Source organism: Protomyctophum bolini (genome assembly GCF_963924005.1).
Source record: "Protomyctophum bolini genome assembly, chromosome: 3".
Lineage (NCBI taxonomy): Eukaryota > Metazoa > Chordata > Actinopteri > Myctophiformes > Myctophidae > Protomyctophum > Protomyctophum bolini.
In genome coordinates this window covers 40,842,692-40,862,057 of record NC_137864.1, presented here as the reverse complement: position 1 = coordinate 40,862,057, position 19,366 = coordinate 40,842,692, and the positions used below count along the sequence as shown (strand labels likewise).

Below are 19,366 nucleotides of genomic sequence, written 5' to 3'. Positions count from 1 at the left end.
TTCCGAAATGCATTATTAAATACATGAATACATTTGTACAGTATTTGAACAAAAATGAAAACAAAATGAAAACAAATGAACAAGGCCATTTTACATGTAAACGACCTCATTGACCAGGCCTTTTCAAGGAATGAGGCAAATGAAAAAGGTGTACTTTTGAAATAGGCGTTTCAGACTAATCGGTTCAAACTATCCTTTTGTCCCGGCTGCTATTCAACTGCTGAACAGCACTTTATTCTTGCCTCTTTGCATATACTGCCCACTAATGCACTTCTGCTGACTTTGCTACTAAATGAATGTCATGAATTCTCTGTCTCTAGTGCCCTGTTCTTAGATCTTAGTCTTGTATTGAATGTTGTTGTTGTGTGTATTTTTACTATTATCTGGCTGCAAACCAATTTCCCGCAAGGGACAATAAAGCTAACCTTGAACCTTCAGTTTCTCGAAGTCCTCCAACTATATAAATTCGTGATTTGGATCTATCTTATTAAAAAGTCTCTCCCTAATAGAGTTGTAGAATGGACACTAAAAAACAAAATGCATTTCATTTTCAATTTCAATTTCCTTTAGATCACACAAACTACATAATCTATCCTCCTCCACCGTGCCTATACATACTGTATCTACCTGTCTCAATATGCAGACCAAGTATGCCAGTTCTTTCTTTTTTTCTATGATGCAAGAAAGATGTATTTGGCGCTGCACTGTGGCGACATGGACTAGGGCTACGCATGCGGGCCCTTTGTCTAAGACAAATTTCTTCCTCGGGAGACTAATAAAGTATATCTCTATCTCTATCTCTAATTTGGGCACACACAGGGATAGTTTCTTTTTTGACAGTGGCTGTGAACAGTTTAAAAAAAAAGCCTGCCTCCCAGTGACATCATCGATAGATTTAAAATGTTTTATAGTCTCCGCCAGGCCGAAGGAGACTACACACTACATCGTATTTTGTAGTGATGTTCTGTGATTTCCTGTCTGCCTTGTTTGCTGTTCCCTTGCCTTGTCTCACCTCCCTGGATTATTGTAACCCTAGTCACCTGTGTTGTTGTGTTTGCTTGTTAACCTATCACAGTGTTGCTTGTCTGTTTCAGTTCACCTGTGTGTAGTTAGTCTTTGTCTATATATGGCCCGCAGTGACAGTGAGTTCGTAGTATAGCCTATGATTTGGTCAGTTCTAGTTTGTGGCTTCCAGTATAGAGGGTATGCGGCAAGGTTAATTAAATAAGGTTAGGAAGCGAAGGCTGTACGGTGGACTCCATGTTGCTCGCTGGAAGGAAAGAAACATGTGCAGTTGAGAACAATTAAGGAAGCTGAACGTGGAAGTGTTGGCTGCATATAGTTTCTTTCCTTCCAGGGAGCAACATGGAGTCCACCGTACGGTCTTCACGGTCCTAACCTTATTTAATTAACCTTGGTATGTGCATGTGACATACCTGGAAGTTATGCCAAAAAACTACTTTTCTGACCTTGATAGCCCTTACATCCAAACAGAAAAGTCCTATCTGATTACAACGTTAAACGACATTAAACTCACTTTGCACCTAACTTCACCAAGTCACTTTGCCACTTGATTTCCCATTAGCTTTATGCATGTGCATACCCTCTATATTAGAAGTTCCTTGTTTGTTTGTTTTTCCCAGTGTGGATATTGAGAATGGAAAAAGCCTCTTTCTTGAGCATAAATTAATTCTCTGCCTGTGGCTGGCCGTTCTGCACGAGTCGTACACCTCTGTGTCCACACCGTGACAGAGGAGCACATTGTTCTAGTTTTTAATTACATAATAAACACTTTTTTTTGTGGCAGTACATTTGCACAGAAATGTATCCTCTAGGCTCTGTGTTAACCCATCCCAACTTCCTCACCCAGGAAGCTCAGCTCCTTATCCAGACTTGACTATTTGTATTTTTATTTTCCATAGCCTGACATCCCCCTGCACCTTCATTAGAAATCCTGTGATCTTTATAGTAGGATTATATGTAAATAATAATAAAGAAAGTGCTGTAAACATTTGTAAAAAAAAATACATATTTAGCCACTTGCCCAAATGCCTGTCAAAAAAATTGCAGAAAATTGCTAAAACGAAGGAAAGCCGTAAAATAAAGAAATAAATATTTATTTTGTTTACCGTACTTTCTCCAAACAACCTAAAACATGAACCTTGAATTTAAAAAAAAAAGTAGTCCTTTAAACTCTTTCATGAAGTGTGGGTCTAACAGCAATTGCTTTATTTATATAAAAGGAACAGTTTATTAAGAGTGTGCTTTGTATCCTGACATTCAGTCATAGTCTGTTATCACATGAAGCAGTGGTATAAAACCAGTGGTCCGGGGGCCACCAGTGGTCCTTGAGGGGGTTCCAGGTGGTCCCCAGCTAAATGATGGAGAGCTGGCACAGTAGATAAATGGACCCTTATTAGATCTTTAACTCTTGAGAGCGTGGGGGAAACTTTGACAGGAAAAGACTCGCTCACCGTATAGAAAAAGAAGTAAAACTTCTAGACTGAGACTTAGAAAAAATATATTTTATTTTATTTTATGATGCTGTGCTCCATGGTGCTCTGTCCTCTGGTGCAATTAAAAAGCAAACGTTTCGGTCCTCAGACCTTCGTCAGTGCTTTTTACAGACAAAGAACTTGCTCTTAAACAACTTCCAAACAATACAGCTCAGGTGCTGTGAATTACTAATTGGTGACATCACCTGATTGAGAGCGTGAAATAAAACCAAATGGACCCCTACAGGTTCAGCATCAATACAGCATGGAATTGTGGACAAAAATCTTATCAAACGACAACAAAATATTCTACGTTTTGGATCTGAGAGGATATCAATCTCATCGAATGGTGGTCCGTGGCTCAAATGCAGAGTAAATAATGGGCCCTCATATGGAACGGGTTGAAACCCTGCACTGATCACTCACTGCCATCACTGCACACTGTAACCTTCAGTGGTTTGTAAGGCAATTATTTTCTGTGTAGGGCATAGAACATGTATCTGTGTAGGGCATAGAACACGTGTGTATCTGTGTAGGGCATAGAACATGTATCTGTGTAGGGCATAGAACACGTGTGTATCTGTGTAGGGCATAGAACATGTATCTGTGTAGGGCATAGAACACGTGTGTATCTGTGTAGGGCATAGAACATGTATCTGTGTAGGGCATAGAACACGTGTGTATCTGTGTAGTGTAGGGCATAGAACACGTGTGTATCTGTGTAGGGCATAGAACACGTGTGTATCTGTGTAGGGCATAGAACACGTGTGTATCTGTGTAGGGCATAGAACACGTGTGTATCTGTGTAGGGCATAGAACACGTGTGTATCTGTGTAGGGCATAGAACACGTGTGTATCTGTGTAGGGCATAGAACACGTGTGTATCTGTATAAGAATGCCTGTAAAAGGTTTCATCATGGTATGTCTCTTGCTAGTATAGTCCTGATTGATTGATTGAAGTATTAATTATCAGCAGGGACGTGCAGAGAGTGTTAGAGGGGCAGGGGCTGAAATCCCATTAAGAGGGCACTTTTGGACAAAAATAGCGGAAATAGCCGATCTACGAGCTCTCAACGCGTCGCAGCGCTGTGCGTTGTGAGCTTGTAGATCAGCTATTTTCGGGGCGCAACCCAGCACTCTTTAGCTATATAGTGGAGATGTGGCGTACGACATGGATTTCTAAACAATTATTTTTTCAACGCAAAATGCTGCGTTCAAGTTCAGGGAACGTACTTCGGGAAAAACAGCAATTCCCCTGAATGCTGCCTTCCGGCATGGCATGGCATGGAAAGGAGTGGCATATGCATTTCTTTCACCGTGTAGTAAACGCTGCATTCGTGGGCTGGAGAGGGCAGTTGTTTTACAGACGGGTAAAAGGGCAGAGACCGAAACCCCCTTTGATGTCTATGTGTGCACGTCCCTGATTAAAGGGACACTTCACCCTTTTTGCAAAAAAACATATGTTAATGACGTTTAGAAGCTTTAGATCACTTTCCTGGGGGTATTTATGTGTGTAATATGTGGTTTTAGATATTTTAGATTGTAGCAGTGAGCCCAGTGTCTCTGATGTCATGGACACTGGTCTCACTACCTTCCTGGACTACAATTACCATAATTCTTTGGTGCACTGCTCCTCCTTGTGGATGGGGGGGAGAGCTGTCTTACTGAGACAACATGTAGTCCAGGAAGGAAGTGAGCCCAGTGTCCATGACATCAGAGACAACAGGCTCACTGCTACAATCTAAAATATCTAAAAACACATATTACACACATAAAGACCCCCAGGAAAGTGTTCTAAAGCTTCTAAACGTCATTAAGATATATATTTTTGCAAAAAGGGTGAAGTGTCCCTTTAACAGTTTGCAGAATTACAGTACATTTCAAGCACAACTCAATACAAAAAGTGGTTAACAGTGAATGGACGACCCAATAAAGCACTACACTTTGTTTACAAGAGGGTCCACCTTGTTCAATTCATCATAACATTTAGAGACGTAGACGTACAAATATACACTTCTATATACTAGTCATCAAAGAACAGGAAATCGGTATAGTGGAAGAATTGTTTTCAACACATCAAGAAAATGTTAACTGAACCGGAGAAATTGCTTGGCTACAATTCATTATCTAAAACTAAATGAAGGTGGAACATTAACCCATTTTAGGCGGGAACCCCTTTTGGTGTTGGCGTTACGTTATGCTTTAGCTATTTAAAAATAGCAGATCTACAAGCTCATAGCGCGCCACCGAGTGGCGCGCTACGAGCTTGTAGCTCTGCTATTTTTGAAAAATCGAAGAACGACTGACACAGAAACATAGCTTTTTCAGAAAACTGTCATTTTCAAACAGACATTTTTAGAATCTGATCTCAGGTCAGAATGGGTTAATGTTATATATACCTTCATGTTCCCCTCAAAGTCTGGCCACAAAGGCAGAAAGCCCCAGACACAGCAGCCACAGTGGTCGGGACAGGGCCGATGCAGGAGGGCCACTGGAGACAGGGACAGGAACAATGGAATGATAACACTTGCCCACGTTGCCAACTTTATCGACGGCAATAAATTCCACTATCTGAGAGCAACAGGAAGCATTGTAGTTTGCCTGGATCGAGGGAGCGTCCAAGCCGGTGTTCTGGAGAGTGCCGTTACCCAGACGCAGCGTGAGCCTCTCTATGCCAGTGCCGTTAATACCATCGGTGAGGTTCGCCGAGAGCTCCCAGTTGAAGGGTTCACATCGCGATAAATCCTCGGGGCAGCTTTCGGCCTGCACGCTGACAATGTCGCACAGTGGCGGTACGAAATCTGTGATCTGGAGAAAGAAAAGGCATCAAAATGAAATGCGGAAGGGAGGGAAACGGTTGTGAATCAGCCCACTGTAAAACCAGGCTGGAGGCAGCTCAGAGGGAACCGGGCTTTATTTGCTCCCAAGCTTTGGAATGAGCTGCCTCTGCACATAAGACAAGGCATGTTGTTATTTAAATGTGCAGCTATATAAATAAAGATGGCATGGTATGGTATCGTTTGGTACTGTAGGTCAGTAGGTGCAGTAAAATATAAAGTTAAAGACAAATGTATACTTCAGGTGAAAAGAAGCAGCTTGGACTCCTCATGCAAAGAAGGAAGCATGAGGTCAGTCCGCTGCCCTCCCCCCAGGTTGGCAGTGGAAGTGTAGCGCCCAGGATTACATTAGAGAATTGACACTGGGTGAAAAAATGGGTTGCAAAATCGTGGGATAACATTTTTAATAACTTTTGCAGCTTTAAATGACCGCCTGACAAATGAAACCTTCACCAATCGTACACATTTGAAGGTAGCAGTGCCTATAGGCGTTGTAATGGTAAAGCCGGGGTATAGGTTGGTTACCTTGCTAACAACAGAAAGTCGTAGAACAGCGTAGTTGGAGTCGGCACCACCACCGCTGGATGACTTGGCCTCGATGGTCAGAGTCACATCGGTGCCTGATGGTGTGTTTCCAGGTGGCGTAATGGTCAACGTTGCATTGGCATACTGGCCGGATGTCAAAGGCAGTCTGTCAGAGAATTGGAGAGGAGGGAACGTTGAACAGGATAACGGGAAAATGTCATTATGACAATATTATCGTTGCTTTTCGGGAGGAAACCTCATAACTCCATGTTTGAGTTTTTTTTTTTTTTTTTGAACTTTGTTTTTATTTCAGTTTAGGCAACTTCACAGAATTACAGGTATACATTTTTCTTACAACTGATTTTTTTTCTTTTTTTCACAACCTCAGCTGCATACTTTCACAGGATATATAAATGATACACTCATACACACAAACAACTTCACATACATTTACAAGTACTCACAAACAAAAAAACAAAACAACAAAAAATACAGGTATACAGCGAGACAAAAACGACAGAGCGACGGCAACAATGGGAGGTAAACAATACTGGGAACAGACATACTGGAGATGGAGGAAGGTGTATGGGTACACCAGAAGGTCTGAAGAGAAGTGTATTTGGTTACTCAAGATTCCGAAAGCCTGCTACCTCAACAGTAGAGGCAGTACAGGACTCCATCTTTTACTAAATATGTTTGGTTGAAGCCTCAGGGCATAAGTAATTTGTTCCATCTGGTAGATGTCCCATATTTTTTCCACCCACATACTGTATGTTGGTGGGGCTGGTTTCAGCCATTTAATTGTAATACATTTGATGGCCGCTGTAAGCAGCACATGCAATAAATATATTTTGGCTCTACTCTCCAGACCTGCCGGTACCACTCCCAACAACATTACTGTGGGATCCTCTGGGATGTTTTGACCAAAAACTTCTTCTAGTGCTTCAGACACCTCTCTCCAGAATGGTCTCAATTTGGGGCATGTCCAAAATATATGAGTGTGATTCCCGATATGTGCTACACAGTCCCTCCAGCATCTATTTGAATGATCTGGACCCATTTTGTCCACTATTTGAGGCGTCCTGAAAAATCTAGATATTACTTTCCATTTAAATTCTCTCCAGGTATTCGAGTTGGTTACCAGGTGCGCTTCACTACATACCTCTTCCCACGTATCCGTTGTTACTTCTATACCTAATTCAGCCTCCCATTTCTCTTTTATATACAGTGTATTATTTGGGCAAAGGTCCAAGAAGACTTGGTAGAATTCCTTGATTACCTTGCCATCGCCAAATTCAAATTTGAGCAACAGCTCCTCAATAGGAGTGGGTTTCATGGCCCTCTCCCAGTCCTTATGTTTTGTTAGAAAGTCTCTCAGTTGCAAATATCTGAAAAAAATTGTCCTTGGGAGCCCGAATTCAGTCCGTATCTGTTCGAATGATTTAAGACCATCCTTATTAACTAATTGGTGTATGCTGGTTAGGCCGAATTCTGTCCAATTCCTGAATCCTACATCCAGTTGAGCTGGTATGAACTCCTTTATGTAACCAATATGTGTTAGCGAGGAGATCTGTTTAGGTAGTCCAAATGAAGTTTTTATTTTTCTCCATATTTTTAAAGTAACTCTAGTCCACTCGCTCATTTGGATCTCTTTCAGTGAGGTATCTAGGAAGGGCACAACGTGAAGTGGTTGCGAACAGAGGCTTTTTTCAATATTTAACCATCTAGTATCCTCAGTTTCCTGGAGCCAAATTGTTAATGGTTTCAGCTGTATGTTTGAGGTTTTTGAACACCCTTTACCGTCTGTGTGTTGTGGAAATTAGACCCCCAAACTCCACCACTTCTCTCCCTCTCATAGAAGTAATATTGACAATATATAAAGTCACAACACCAACGTTGATGAGGCAGTATTGCTCTGTTTTAAAAAATATATATAAAGTTTTCTTAATTTCCTGAACAAATTATGAAAAATGAACATTTTGGAGTTAGGTAGTGGTTTCCTCCCGACAGCAGAGATATGAGTGAAAGTTGATCCATATCGGTATTTATGAGAATGCCCGCTGTGTTTGGTGCTTTTTCCTCACCTTGATGGGAAATCCATGGCAAAGCCTCTGTCGTTCTTGGCAGTGATGGAGTATGTGCCGTCAGAGCCCTTAGTCATCACACTGAATGGGAGGGAGAAGGGTTTCCCTGGCTCCAAACTGCTGTCTACTGCTGCCTGAGGAACGACAAGGAGGAGTTGAGGAAAAGAAAAGGCACGTGAAATAGTGTTTTATTACTTCCTTATATGATTCTCTCAAATTCAAAATAGTCTTTGGAGGTATTCTTCCTTTGTTGGTTTTGTGTGAATTGTTGACTCTCCACAATGATTTTAATACTTAGCTGTGAGTACCAGTTATGATTTCTAAACTTTGGGGGCAGCGGTGGCCTAAGGGTTAGAGGAGCGCCCTTGTTGCCGAAAGGTTGCTGGTTTGATTGGTAGGAAACTGTGATTGATGGCAGGAAAATAATCTGTGTCGGGAAGTGATTGTCATCACTCACCCAACACTGCTGAAGTGCCCTTGAGCAAGGCACTGAACCCCCAACTAACTGCTCCAGTGGAGCTGCTTAGTGTAAACAGTATCAGACTGTGGTTGTACTGGTCAGCTCCCATGTTTTAATGTGTGTCTATCTGTCTGTGTCTCTATGTGCAGGGTGTTGCGGAAAATGAGCACTTGTGCTCTAGGGTAAATAAAGTCAAAAAACAAATTGACATGGACAGAGGAGGTGGCAATACTAACCTCGATGGCAACCTTGGAGACGGACATCTGGGTGGTGGACTGCCTCTGGAAGTGTGTTCTGGACACTGAGTCTGTTCCGTTCAGCATGACCACAAACTCACCCTCTGGGACTCTATCGACTGTTACCAGGATATCTCCATTTCCCATGTCCTTTGTTGAGCCACTGCTCATGGCCTCTGCACCAGAGACCATTCCCAAACCAACGTACTCAACGGACACAGAATCTGGACCCTTTTTACCCATCACCGATAGCATCAGGGTGGCAGGCTGGCCTGGATTTTCAGGACAAAGAGGGAAGAAGACATGGCAGAGTGTAGAGTGAGTAGAAAATGCATAGATGTCATGTAGCCATGTGATTATACCATGTATGATCTAATTTCTTTACCAATCTTTACGATGCATGATTTGATGACTGTCTTACATCCTAAGTGCCTTATTGGACTCTGCATGGCAGGGGCGTCCTCCTCCCAGAGCCAAGCTTGCGCCTAACCGCATATAGTTACCAATCTTTATGATACATGATTGGATGACTACTGTACATAATGGCTTTATTAGTTCCCCATAAATTTACAGTAAATGTACCTGCTTTTGGACGCCCAGTGATCACTGCGTAACCTGGGTGAGGTCCCTGGAAGGCCTCCACGAAGTTATAGATGAAGGTGATGACGCTCTGACCTGGAATGACACAGAGAAAGAAATCTGACAATGAATAACGCTTCAATAAGTATTGAGCAAACCGATGGATGAATAAAAGGAGAGTTTTTATTTTTATTTTATATAGATATTTTTTATCCCACGATTTTGTAACCCATTTTTCACCCCTGTGTCAATCATCTAATGTGATCCTGGGCTCTACACACCCTCCGCCAACCTGAGGAGAGCAACGGCCTTGAACGCATGCTTCCAAAGGAGAGGTTGTGTGAAGAAGCAGACACAGGTGAGTATTATCTGACCTGTCACTTTGAGTGTGTATGGTTGAGCCGTGTCAATGTCGATCTGCCAGGTTCCTGGCAGCTTGTCGGCATTGAGACGTATTCTCCACAGGTTGCCCACCGTTTGAATGGTCCCCAAATTACCGCTGGCCTCACTCTGTCTCTGGATAACACCTGGTAGTGACACATAACATAAAAAATAGAAAAAGGTTAATACGGGTCCGTTTGGTTCCATTTGAACACTCTCAGAGTTACGGCTGAGGTCCTTGCAAATAAAACATTTGAGAACCACTAGTACTAGTTGGACTCCTAATGTGCCATTAGTGTCATAATAAATAATTGTCATACATTCTGAAGAAAACCTGGAGACTTTCAGTAAGTGGGTGTTGTGATCAAATAATATAAGAATATTATAATGGGGTAAAACAGAAAATCTAAAAGGTTTGCCACGGACAAGACCAAGTCTTTGCCACGGACACATTTGTCCATGTACGGACACAAGAAACACGGACACTGGCGGAGACAACGATACAGTACGCATACAGTATGCACAGAGCTTAGTCTCATGTAAACAACAGCAGCATAAATTGTGTAAGAGGCGCTGGGTGAATTATGTCCTACAGTACATATTAAAAACTAGTTTCCAATTAGCTAATGTATGTACTGTTTGTTTGTTTGTTGTACCTTCTGGGTTGGTCAGAGTGAAGCTAATAACTTTCCCCGTAATATACAGAGTGACATTAGTGAGTGAGCCGTCCAACACAAAGGGGAAGGTCTCCCTCCCAGCGCTCCTATCTCGCTGAAGAACCGTCACCTGAGAAAGAAACAGAAGAGAAATTAATTCCTACAACTGACCATGAACATTATTTTCATTACTTTATGGCCCTTTGGAGTTTGGAGCTGTATGTGTTCACTGTTTACCAGGGCAGAGGTGGAAGAGTCAAGGATGATGTCGGTGGCCTGAGGCAACTGGTTCTTAGAAACTTCAATGAATTGTCCCCCGGAAGCCAGAGACAGTTCTCTGTAGTCGTTGAAAGAACGGGCTTCAAGTGAACGACGCCTCCTCTTGGACTTCTTGGTCAAGAAGAAGTTAACCTGGTGACAAGGTGGAAAGGGAAAGAAGGTAACTGGGCAGATGGGAAAAACATAGGATGCTATAATAAAATATTATTTTGTCTGTACGTATTTACCGTTGACTTGGTGCTCCTGATGAGGGCTACAATGGTATCCTTTAGATTAATGTCTTTGGCGGTGGCATCAGTGAACACATAGATTTGAGAGGAGGCAGGGGCACCTGTTAGAGCCAACTATATGGAAACAGAAAGGGCACCTGTTAGAGCCAGCTATATGGAAACAGAAAGGGCACCTGTTAGAGCCAACTATATGGAAACAGAAAGGGCACCTGTTAGAGCCAGCTATATGGAAACAGAAAGGGCACCTGTTAGAGCCAACTATATGGAAACAGAAAGGGCACCTGTTAGAGCCAACTATATGGAAACAGAAAGGGCACCTGTTAGAGCCAACTATATGGAAACAGAAAGGGCACCTGTTAGAGCCAGCTATATGGAAACAGAAAGGGCACCTGTTAGAGCCAACTATATGGAAACAGAAAGGGCACCTGTTAGAGCCAACTATATGGAAACAGAAAGGGCACCTGTTAGAGCCAGCTATATGGAAACAGAAAGGGCACCTGTTAGAGCCAACTATATGGAAACAGAAAGGGCACCTGTTAGAGCCAACTATATGGAAACAGAAAGGGCACCTGTTAGAGCCAGCTATATGGAAACAGAAAGGGCACCTGTTAGAGCCAGCTATATGGAAACAGAAAGGGCACCTGTTAGAGCCAACTATATGGAAAACAGAAAGGTGGACAATTGACATACAATATCATCGGTTGATATCCATATGATATAAATCAACATGTAAATCCTGACTGGAGAGTGTTATGATTAACTTCTGTATACCTGGAGTCCTGACAGACACTTCTCAGGGAGATCACCACCTCCTGCTGCCTTGAGCTTTGATACTTTGTCTTTCATTACATCACCATCCGGAGTCCTTGTCATGGGTCCAAATCCTACACAAACATGCAGACATTTTTTGACATTGCATGACCACAAATACATATCATCATAAATATATTACTATGACTTAATTAAGGCACTACAATAGATCTTACCCGGGTCATTGAAGGGGACCAGAACATACTCGGAAGGTTCGTCCTGCGTTCCCTTGGTTTTGTCAATGATTTGGTGAACAAGTCTCCTGACTTCTGCGATGTCGTCACCCATACTGCCTGTGGTGTCGATGACAAAACACACCACGGAAGCACGAGCAATGCCAACCATTCTGTGGGAGACAAAACGACACATAGAAACGATATACTGTTGAATTTTCTCAACAACTGGTGCTTATATAGTGTGGAACTAAAACTACTAAAACCCACTGGGAACACCGTCCTACACTAATACATTATCTCATGGTAGTCAATGCTTATTTGTATAATAGCATTGTTTGAGTCTTGACCTGTTATTTTACATTGTAATATAGTTACACGCTCATGTACTTAGCATTTGTTTGTGTAATAATATTGTTTTACTTAATGCTTTCTCATTTCTCACCTCAAGAAGGCATAGTCCCCAGCAGCTCCACGGATGTCTTCCAGCAGTTGGAGGCTGGCCCTGGTGGCTAAATTGACAGCAGCTGTGTGGAACGCCACGTTGTCTGGACGGTGCTCATCCTTGCTGATGCCACCGCGAGGGACCACCGCGCTGGTCAGGTCAGCAGCACCCCCGTGACTGCATTTACCTTGGATAGGACAAAAAGGTGCGGGCGTATACTTTTATTTTTTTGCTCAAGAAAATGCATTTGAAAATTTATTTTTTCTGACCTAGCAGATCATGTCTGTCTGTGTGTGTGTCTGTCTGTCTGTCTGTCTGTCTGTCTGTCTGTCTGTCTGTCTGTCTGTCTGTCTGTCCCGCTTTTGTGCCCATATATGGAGCTGAGTGATTACGTCACCATGACTCAGCCATAACCATATAAGGAGTCCCCAAAGCAGCTATACGTCCAAAACCCAAATATGTACGAGCTGCGTTCGCTTCCCGCGTTTGCGCGTCTTACTGGTGTACTGTATATACCTTGAGGCTTGGCATCAGAGAAGATTCCCATGTAGCCTGAGGTGAGTTTCTTCTCTTGTAGAATGATAGGAAGGATAGGATCGGGGCATGTTCCAATTCCACTGGCACAGTCACTGCAGGTCGCAGCGTCCCTCTCTACACACGTACAGCAAACACAGATCAATAAGGAAAATCAACCCACTACAAACACCCTTAGATATACGTTTACAACATTCTCAAAGCCTCAAAGATACAGAGAGAGATTACAAAGAAAAGAGAGAGACGCACCTGCCAGGTTTTCCAGAGGGAGGTCCGGGCGGAGGAGGTTGACGTATGGATCTTTGAATCCCAGCTCCACCCAGTTACTATGGCTGTAGAAGTCCTGATAGCACACACACACACACACACACACACACACACACACACACACACACACACGCAGGCACGCACACACGCAGTTTTTTTTTAAAACAAAGTATTTATGAGTAATTTAACATATCCCTCTCTCACCTGTAGTCCATGCAGAACTCGTCCCAGTGTCTCTCTATCACTCTCTCACCTGTAGTCCATGCAGAACTCGTCCCAGTGTCTCCCTATCCCTCTCTCACCTGTAGTACATGCAGAACTCGTCCCAGTGTCTCTCTATCACTCTCACCTGTAGTACATGCAGAACTCGTCCCAGTGTCTCCCTCGCAGCTTGGAAGTTCTGGTTGCGGATGTTGGCCTTGATGCTAGCCACACCCTCTGTGATCAGGCCCCGCCCCTCAAGGAAGGCCTCGTTGTTGAAGTGGTGAGGAGGACTGGAGTTATATGGAAATCAATTAGCAGTCGGTTAACTTGGGCTGTTTGCGATATAAAATGTTACATGCAAGAACTCACTGTTCAAATGCCACATTTAACATTGTGGCCAAACGTATTAGGCAGATTATACAGGCATTGTTTTTATATATATATATATATTCTATAGCATTCCATGTAAGGTCTACTGCCAATAAATACTTGTATTATATTACCATTACATACCTTTTCTTACACACATAGCCAATGGCTCCATTTCCGTCACCGCTAAACCCCCTAAACGTCTTTGCCTTTTTTTTTTCTTTTACTATTTTGAAAAACATTTTTGAATAGTTCAACTAGACTAGACGATCTAAATTGACATGTTGTGAGCTTGTAGACTGGCCTTTTTAACTATTCAAAAAAGGTTTGCAAAATAGTAAAAAATAAGGCATAGAAGTTTAGGGATAGCGGTGACGAAAACGGAGCCCTGTATACCTGTTGATGAAGTCTCGGTCCACCAGTCCGTTCTGAACGTAGATCTCATTGAGAGCAGAGCGGAACTTGGCAGCCGACACCTCTCCTGTTGCTGTGGGACCGAGACAGGCCTGGACCAGCTCCTCAGCAGAGTTACCCTGAGGTCAAAGGTCAGTCATATTACTCTCAAAGTCCATATTTCATTCATATACAGTACATTTATATAAAGGCAGCTGAGCGGTATTCACTGTGGCCTACAGTAAACATATTTCTCAGTTGATTTACATTCCAGATAACAAAAATAAAAGCTATAGCAGAACCAGTTTTGCAGCACAAGTGAGACTTCAAGGCAGCATCGCAACACTCTTCCATGGGCGATAGACCGTAAGGCTATGAAGCAATATAGAAACTGCCTCCCCCTGGCCAGCCGGGGCGCCTTCCACGTGTTCCTTCCACGCGCTACGTCCAACCAGGGAAACTCCCCCTGTCAGGTGTAAAGGAGAAACTTGGACACTCAGGCATGAAGGAAGCATGAGTTCAAGTCCGTTGCTCTCCCCTTGTCCCCCATATATGGGGACTAGGTTGGTGGAGGGTGTGTAGAGCCCAGGATCACATTAGATGATTGACACAGGGGTGAAAAATGGGTTACAAAATCGTGGGATAAAAAATATATATATAAAAAAAAAAAAAGGGCATAACGGGCAACGGTCCCGGATAAGGGATCTCTTAAAGGCAATGGCATGTGGACCGGTGATTGGTTTAATTGTTGTAACGCCCAAACCACACCTATGCATAATATAACGGGTAACAAAAGCTGTTTTAGGGATTTAGACAGGTAACCAAAATACCAACTTTAGTGGGGGAACACCGGCCCCTTCCCCACTGCTAAATCCCAAAACAGTGTATTCAGAAAGATCAGACGAAAATGGAGCCCTAAATGTCCGTCTCTCTGTACATTAAATATGCATTTCGTATGAGTCGGTATGCTACAAAACAAAACAAAGGTCAGACCATTGAATTAGTCTGACTTCGTGTGTGTGTGTGTGTGTGTGTGTGTGTGTGTGTGTGTGTGTGTGTGTGTGTGTGTGTGTGTGTGCGTGTGCGTGTGCGTGCGTGTGCGCGTGTGTGTGTGTGTGTGTGTGTCATACCCACCGTAGGGTTGAAGTCGTGACCAGAAGACTCAGCCACTCTCCCACAAGTCTCTCTCACTTTCTCCAACAGAGCCGTTCCTGTGATGCTGACGTGAGTGGATGCATCTCCTCCAATGGGAGCAAAGGCTACGGCCCCGCCCCATAGGGCCAAGGTAAGCAGGAGGACACCCGGCACTGGTGACATCATCAGTCTGAAAGAAAAGTTGTAAAGCAATTGACCTATTAATGTGCAGACCGCGCCTATCTTACCATTCAGTTAATGGTAGGGTGGAAAAGTATACAATTTCAAGAAAAGGCGTCGATCCGAGCACTCAAATATAAAATCAAGGTACTTTTATTTGCCTAAAAAAATGGCAACAAAAAAATACGGGGAAGCAGCTTTTCTCTTCTGCGGGCCGACGGCGTGGAACGAACTCCCACTGTACCTTCGACAGGCAGCCTCTATGTGGACATTTTTATAGCACAGCTCAAGACCACTTCTACACTCTTGCTTTTAATTGATCTTTTCATTTTGTGTTATTCATGTCCTCACTGTACTCACTGGTACTATTTTTATGCCTTGCTTTGCTTTTCTTTCTTTCTCCATTGCTCTGTAAAGCACTTTGAGCTGCATTTCATGTCATGAAAGGTGCTATACAAATAATAGTTTTATTATTATTATTATTATTATTATTATTTATTACAAAAGTTAAAACGCCAACATGTTTCGACTCACAGAGGAGTCTTCATCAGGGCATGTATGTTAGTCAGGGCAAGTATGGCCCTGACTAACATACATGCCCTGATGTAATAAAGTACCTTTGCCGCCTTATCTTCAACATTTTAGTCCCTTTGATCTTTGAAACACCAGACTACTTTTTTTTATTACTTTTTGCACCTCCATTGAACACCTTTTCCTTTTCAATTTGCCATTCACAGCCCATACATCCAAACAGAAAATTAATCTGTATGATCTAAATCTATTGGTGAGATATCTTGAATATCTTAAATGTTTGCTCTGTTGATAAAAATAAATAAAAATTAAAGCATAATCAAAACAAAAAAAAACCCTCCCTGTTAAGTCTGACTTAATGGAAAGACTACTATGATATCTCACTACTGATGCCATATATTACATAATAACTACACGACACAGTACAGTACACCTCTACCAAACATGTACAGTAGCTTTAACCTGGCATTTCTAGAGATAGAGGAGGAAAGCAGAAGCAACTCAGCCTTCTTTTCTTGTGTGCGGCAATCTTATTGCCCGCTAATAAGAATAATACAAGCATAGAATAAATAAATAAATAATTTAATTATGAATCTAACGAAGAATGAGTTCACTTGATTAATAAATAAAGATACATTGTGGCTATCGGGGGAGAAACATGTTATGCACATTAATACACAATCATGGTTAATAATGGTTATCAACTCAAATGATTGTTTAGTAGATAAACTAAATTGTTTGTTTAGTATATAGTACTTAGTATATAATCATAACAATGATCACCTTAATATCCCAATCAGACCACCTAGTGAATCAAAGAGAGGTGGCTGCCCATCCCAGCACTATTTAATTTAGGCCTGACGTCAAAATTTAAAGAAATTGTCTTCTAAATCATGAAAAAACTCTGAAAAAAATCATGTTTTTACATCAGTGTTTCTCAATATTTCATGGCAAGGACCCCAACAATTATATATACCAGGCCGTTAAGAAGTTAAAATCACATAAATAAAGTGTGCTTTTCAAAAACAATATATATATATCGGATCATTAAAAACAAGAAAGGAAAAACATCTAGCAAATACTTGATCAATTGTGTGTTATTTAAAAAGCAATTATCCCCATGAAACACAAGAAAATAAAGACATTAAGAATCACCCAAGCCTATATATGCCAACAATGGCAGTATACTGTTACATACCTTTGCTCTAAGTCGCTTGACCGGTGTGAGAAATATGTCCTGTGTCTGAAAATACATATATATAGCATATTATACGGCCATGGGTGTGGTGGGACAATATAAGATTGCCAGCTGACAAGGAGGGTCCCAAGTTAACCAAGCCAGAGTGTGTGTGTGTGTGTGTGTGTGTGTGTGTGTGTGTGTGTGTGTGTGTGTGTGTGTGTGTGTGTGTGTGTACAAATGAAAATTATTAACTCGTCATGTCAGTCATCACCTAGACAGTGTGTTATGATGACTCACATAGCACATACATAGAGCCTATGAACTTGCATACCATATTAGTGAAAATAAAATACATTAATCTATAAACCTAGTATAGAGAAGAAAATGTGTTTTATCTCCCCCCCCCCCCCCCCCCCCCCAATTTCTCAGTCCTTCCACCGCTCACAAATGCACTTGAACCTCAGCTTCGTCCACATGCTTTTTTTTTGCCAAAATATAATAGATCTACCAGCTCACAATGCGTCGCAAAGATGGGGTGTGGTGAAGAGTTTTGGTGTAGAGACTGTTAAAGTGGTCAAAGTACAGTACAGTTCTCTATGGAGTTTACTTATACAGTCAATACTTGCACAATGAGACACGCCTAAATCCATCACTCTGCAATTATTAATTATTGCCCACGTGCCAGTTTCATTAGTTTGCCCAGGGACGTCCCAGACACACGCATTTAGATTGGGGCCAAAGGGGTGAACCGGCGACCTGATTCCTAGACAGTCTGTCTAGTGTCTCTCTTCCCATTCATTCATCTACATGTACGTATGGCCGGCCCAAGCATAATATATGAGTAATATTTGACCTAAGACTCACACACGCACGCACACACACACACACACACACACACACACACACGTCACACACACACACACACACACACACACACACACACACACACACACACACACACACACACACACACACACACACACACACACAGACTTTAATAACTTTAATAACAGTGTGGAGCAATAATTTATATGTGAGGGTGTAGGGATTCTGTGTGTGCCTGTGTGAGTTTGGGAACCACTGTTCTAATTCATCTTAATTAGAACAGTTGTTCCCAAACTTTTTTCATGTCAAGGACCCCCAAATTGACACTCATTAGCCTGCGGAACGCCATTTGAAAAGATATGCCATGGGGTACGTACCCCGTTTTCCAGTAAAATAAATATATGTACATACAAATAACATTGTTCTTTTATTTTCCAAAAGCTGTTGATATGGTGAGTATAAACGGTGTATAAATTGAACGGTTGGACAACTGTTTTACTTGTGTTGATTACATCACAAAATTACACATATACGTATACAATAGCATTCATACATTCAACATCATGGGACTGAAGAAAAATATACAGTATTTTATACAATTCTATCTAACAGATAAAAGGCAGGCATAAAAGGCAAGTCTATCCTTGCCTTCCTCACTATCCAAGCGTGCTTTCTGGTTCTAGAGGGCCGCGCTCTTGGAGCAAGCGCTGGAGGATATTGGTTAACCGATCAGAGCCCCCCTGAAAACTGATGTCACTATATTGAGCGACGCCCCTCTGCACTGTACTGTAGTTCTCTCCCACTCCTATAGAAATCATGCTTTCATTTTTTGAGCTGTAGAGAACGAAAATGTAAGCCTGGGTACCGAGGCTATATCACTATCCTGACATAATGAGTCTCTGCTATCACATAGACACTCACATCACTACACTGTAACCTTCACTTGCTTCTGCAAGGCAACGGTTTGCAGTCAGTGTAGGCCATACAAAGAAGTGTGTACAGAAATATGCCTGGAAAAGGTTTCATCGTGGTATATGTCTCTTGACAGTCCTGTATAGTTGAATAGTTGTTTTCAACAATATCAAGGAGAAAATGTTAACTGGAGAAATTCCTTGGCTGCATCAATTATCTATAAAGCTAAAATGAAGATGGCCCACATGTTGCCCTCAAAGTCTGGCCACAAAGGCAGAAACCACCAGACACAACAGCCACAGCGGTAGGGACAGGGCCGATGCAGGAGAGCCACCGGAGTGAACAATGGAATGGTAACACCGGCCCACATTGCCGACGTTGTCGACGGCAATGAGTTCTACTATCTGAGAGCAGCAGGAAGCCTTGTACGTCGCCTGAATCGAGCGAGCCTTCAAGCCGGTGTGCTGGAGAGTTCCATTACCCAGACGCAGCGTGAGCCTCTCTATTCCTGTACCGATATCATCAGTGAGGTTCGCTGAGAGCTCCCAGTTGAAGGACTCGCATCGAGATACATCCACAGGGCAGTTTTCGGCCTGTACGCTGACAATGTTGCACAATGGAGGCACAAAATCTGTGATCTGGAGAAA

At 42.4% G+C, this 19,366-nt stretch overlaps 2 protein-coding genes across 2 annotated transcripts in view; both read right to left on the bottom strand.

The window, feature by feature from the left end:
- Nucleotides 1-4,907: 4,907 nt before the first annotated feature.
- LOC308313389 (von Willebrand factor A domain-containing protein 7-like) lies at nucleotides 4,908-15,277 on the bottom strand (the record flags this gene model as incomplete). The annotated part of the gene is made up of 17 exons (XM_080760489.1): nucleotides 4,908-5,303; nucleotides 5,858-6,023; nucleotides 7,942-8,075; nucleotides 8,638-8,909; nucleotides 9,220-9,312; nucleotides 9,591-9,743; nucleotides 10,254-10,383; nucleotides 10,491-10,664; nucleotides 10,760-10,876; nucleotides 11,534-11,646; nucleotides 11,749-11,918; nucleotides 12,191-12,377; nucleotides 12,707-12,841; nucleotides 12,974-13,067; nucleotides 13,341-13,485; nucleotides 13,961-14,097; nucleotides 15,092-15,277. The coding sequence occupies 17 exons, from the start codon at nucleotides 15,275-15,277 to the stop codon at nucleotides 4,908-4,910; spliced, it is 2,802 nt and encodes a 933-aa protein (XP_080616615.1).
- A 3,413-nt stretch (nucleotides 15,278-18,690) lies between these two features.
- Nucleotides 18,691-19,366, bottom strand: part of LOC308313134 (von Willebrand factor A domain-containing protein 7-like) — a 37,204-nt gene continuing 36,528 nt past the window's right edge. The window contains exon 18 of the mRNA XM_080760063.1: nucleotides 18,691-19,357. Coding sequence (XP_080616189.1) covers nucleotides 18,974-19,357 — 384 coding nt within the window. The 3' untranslated portion in view covers nucleotides 18,691-18,973. The remainder of the gene's footprint in view (nucleotides 19,358-19,366) is intronic.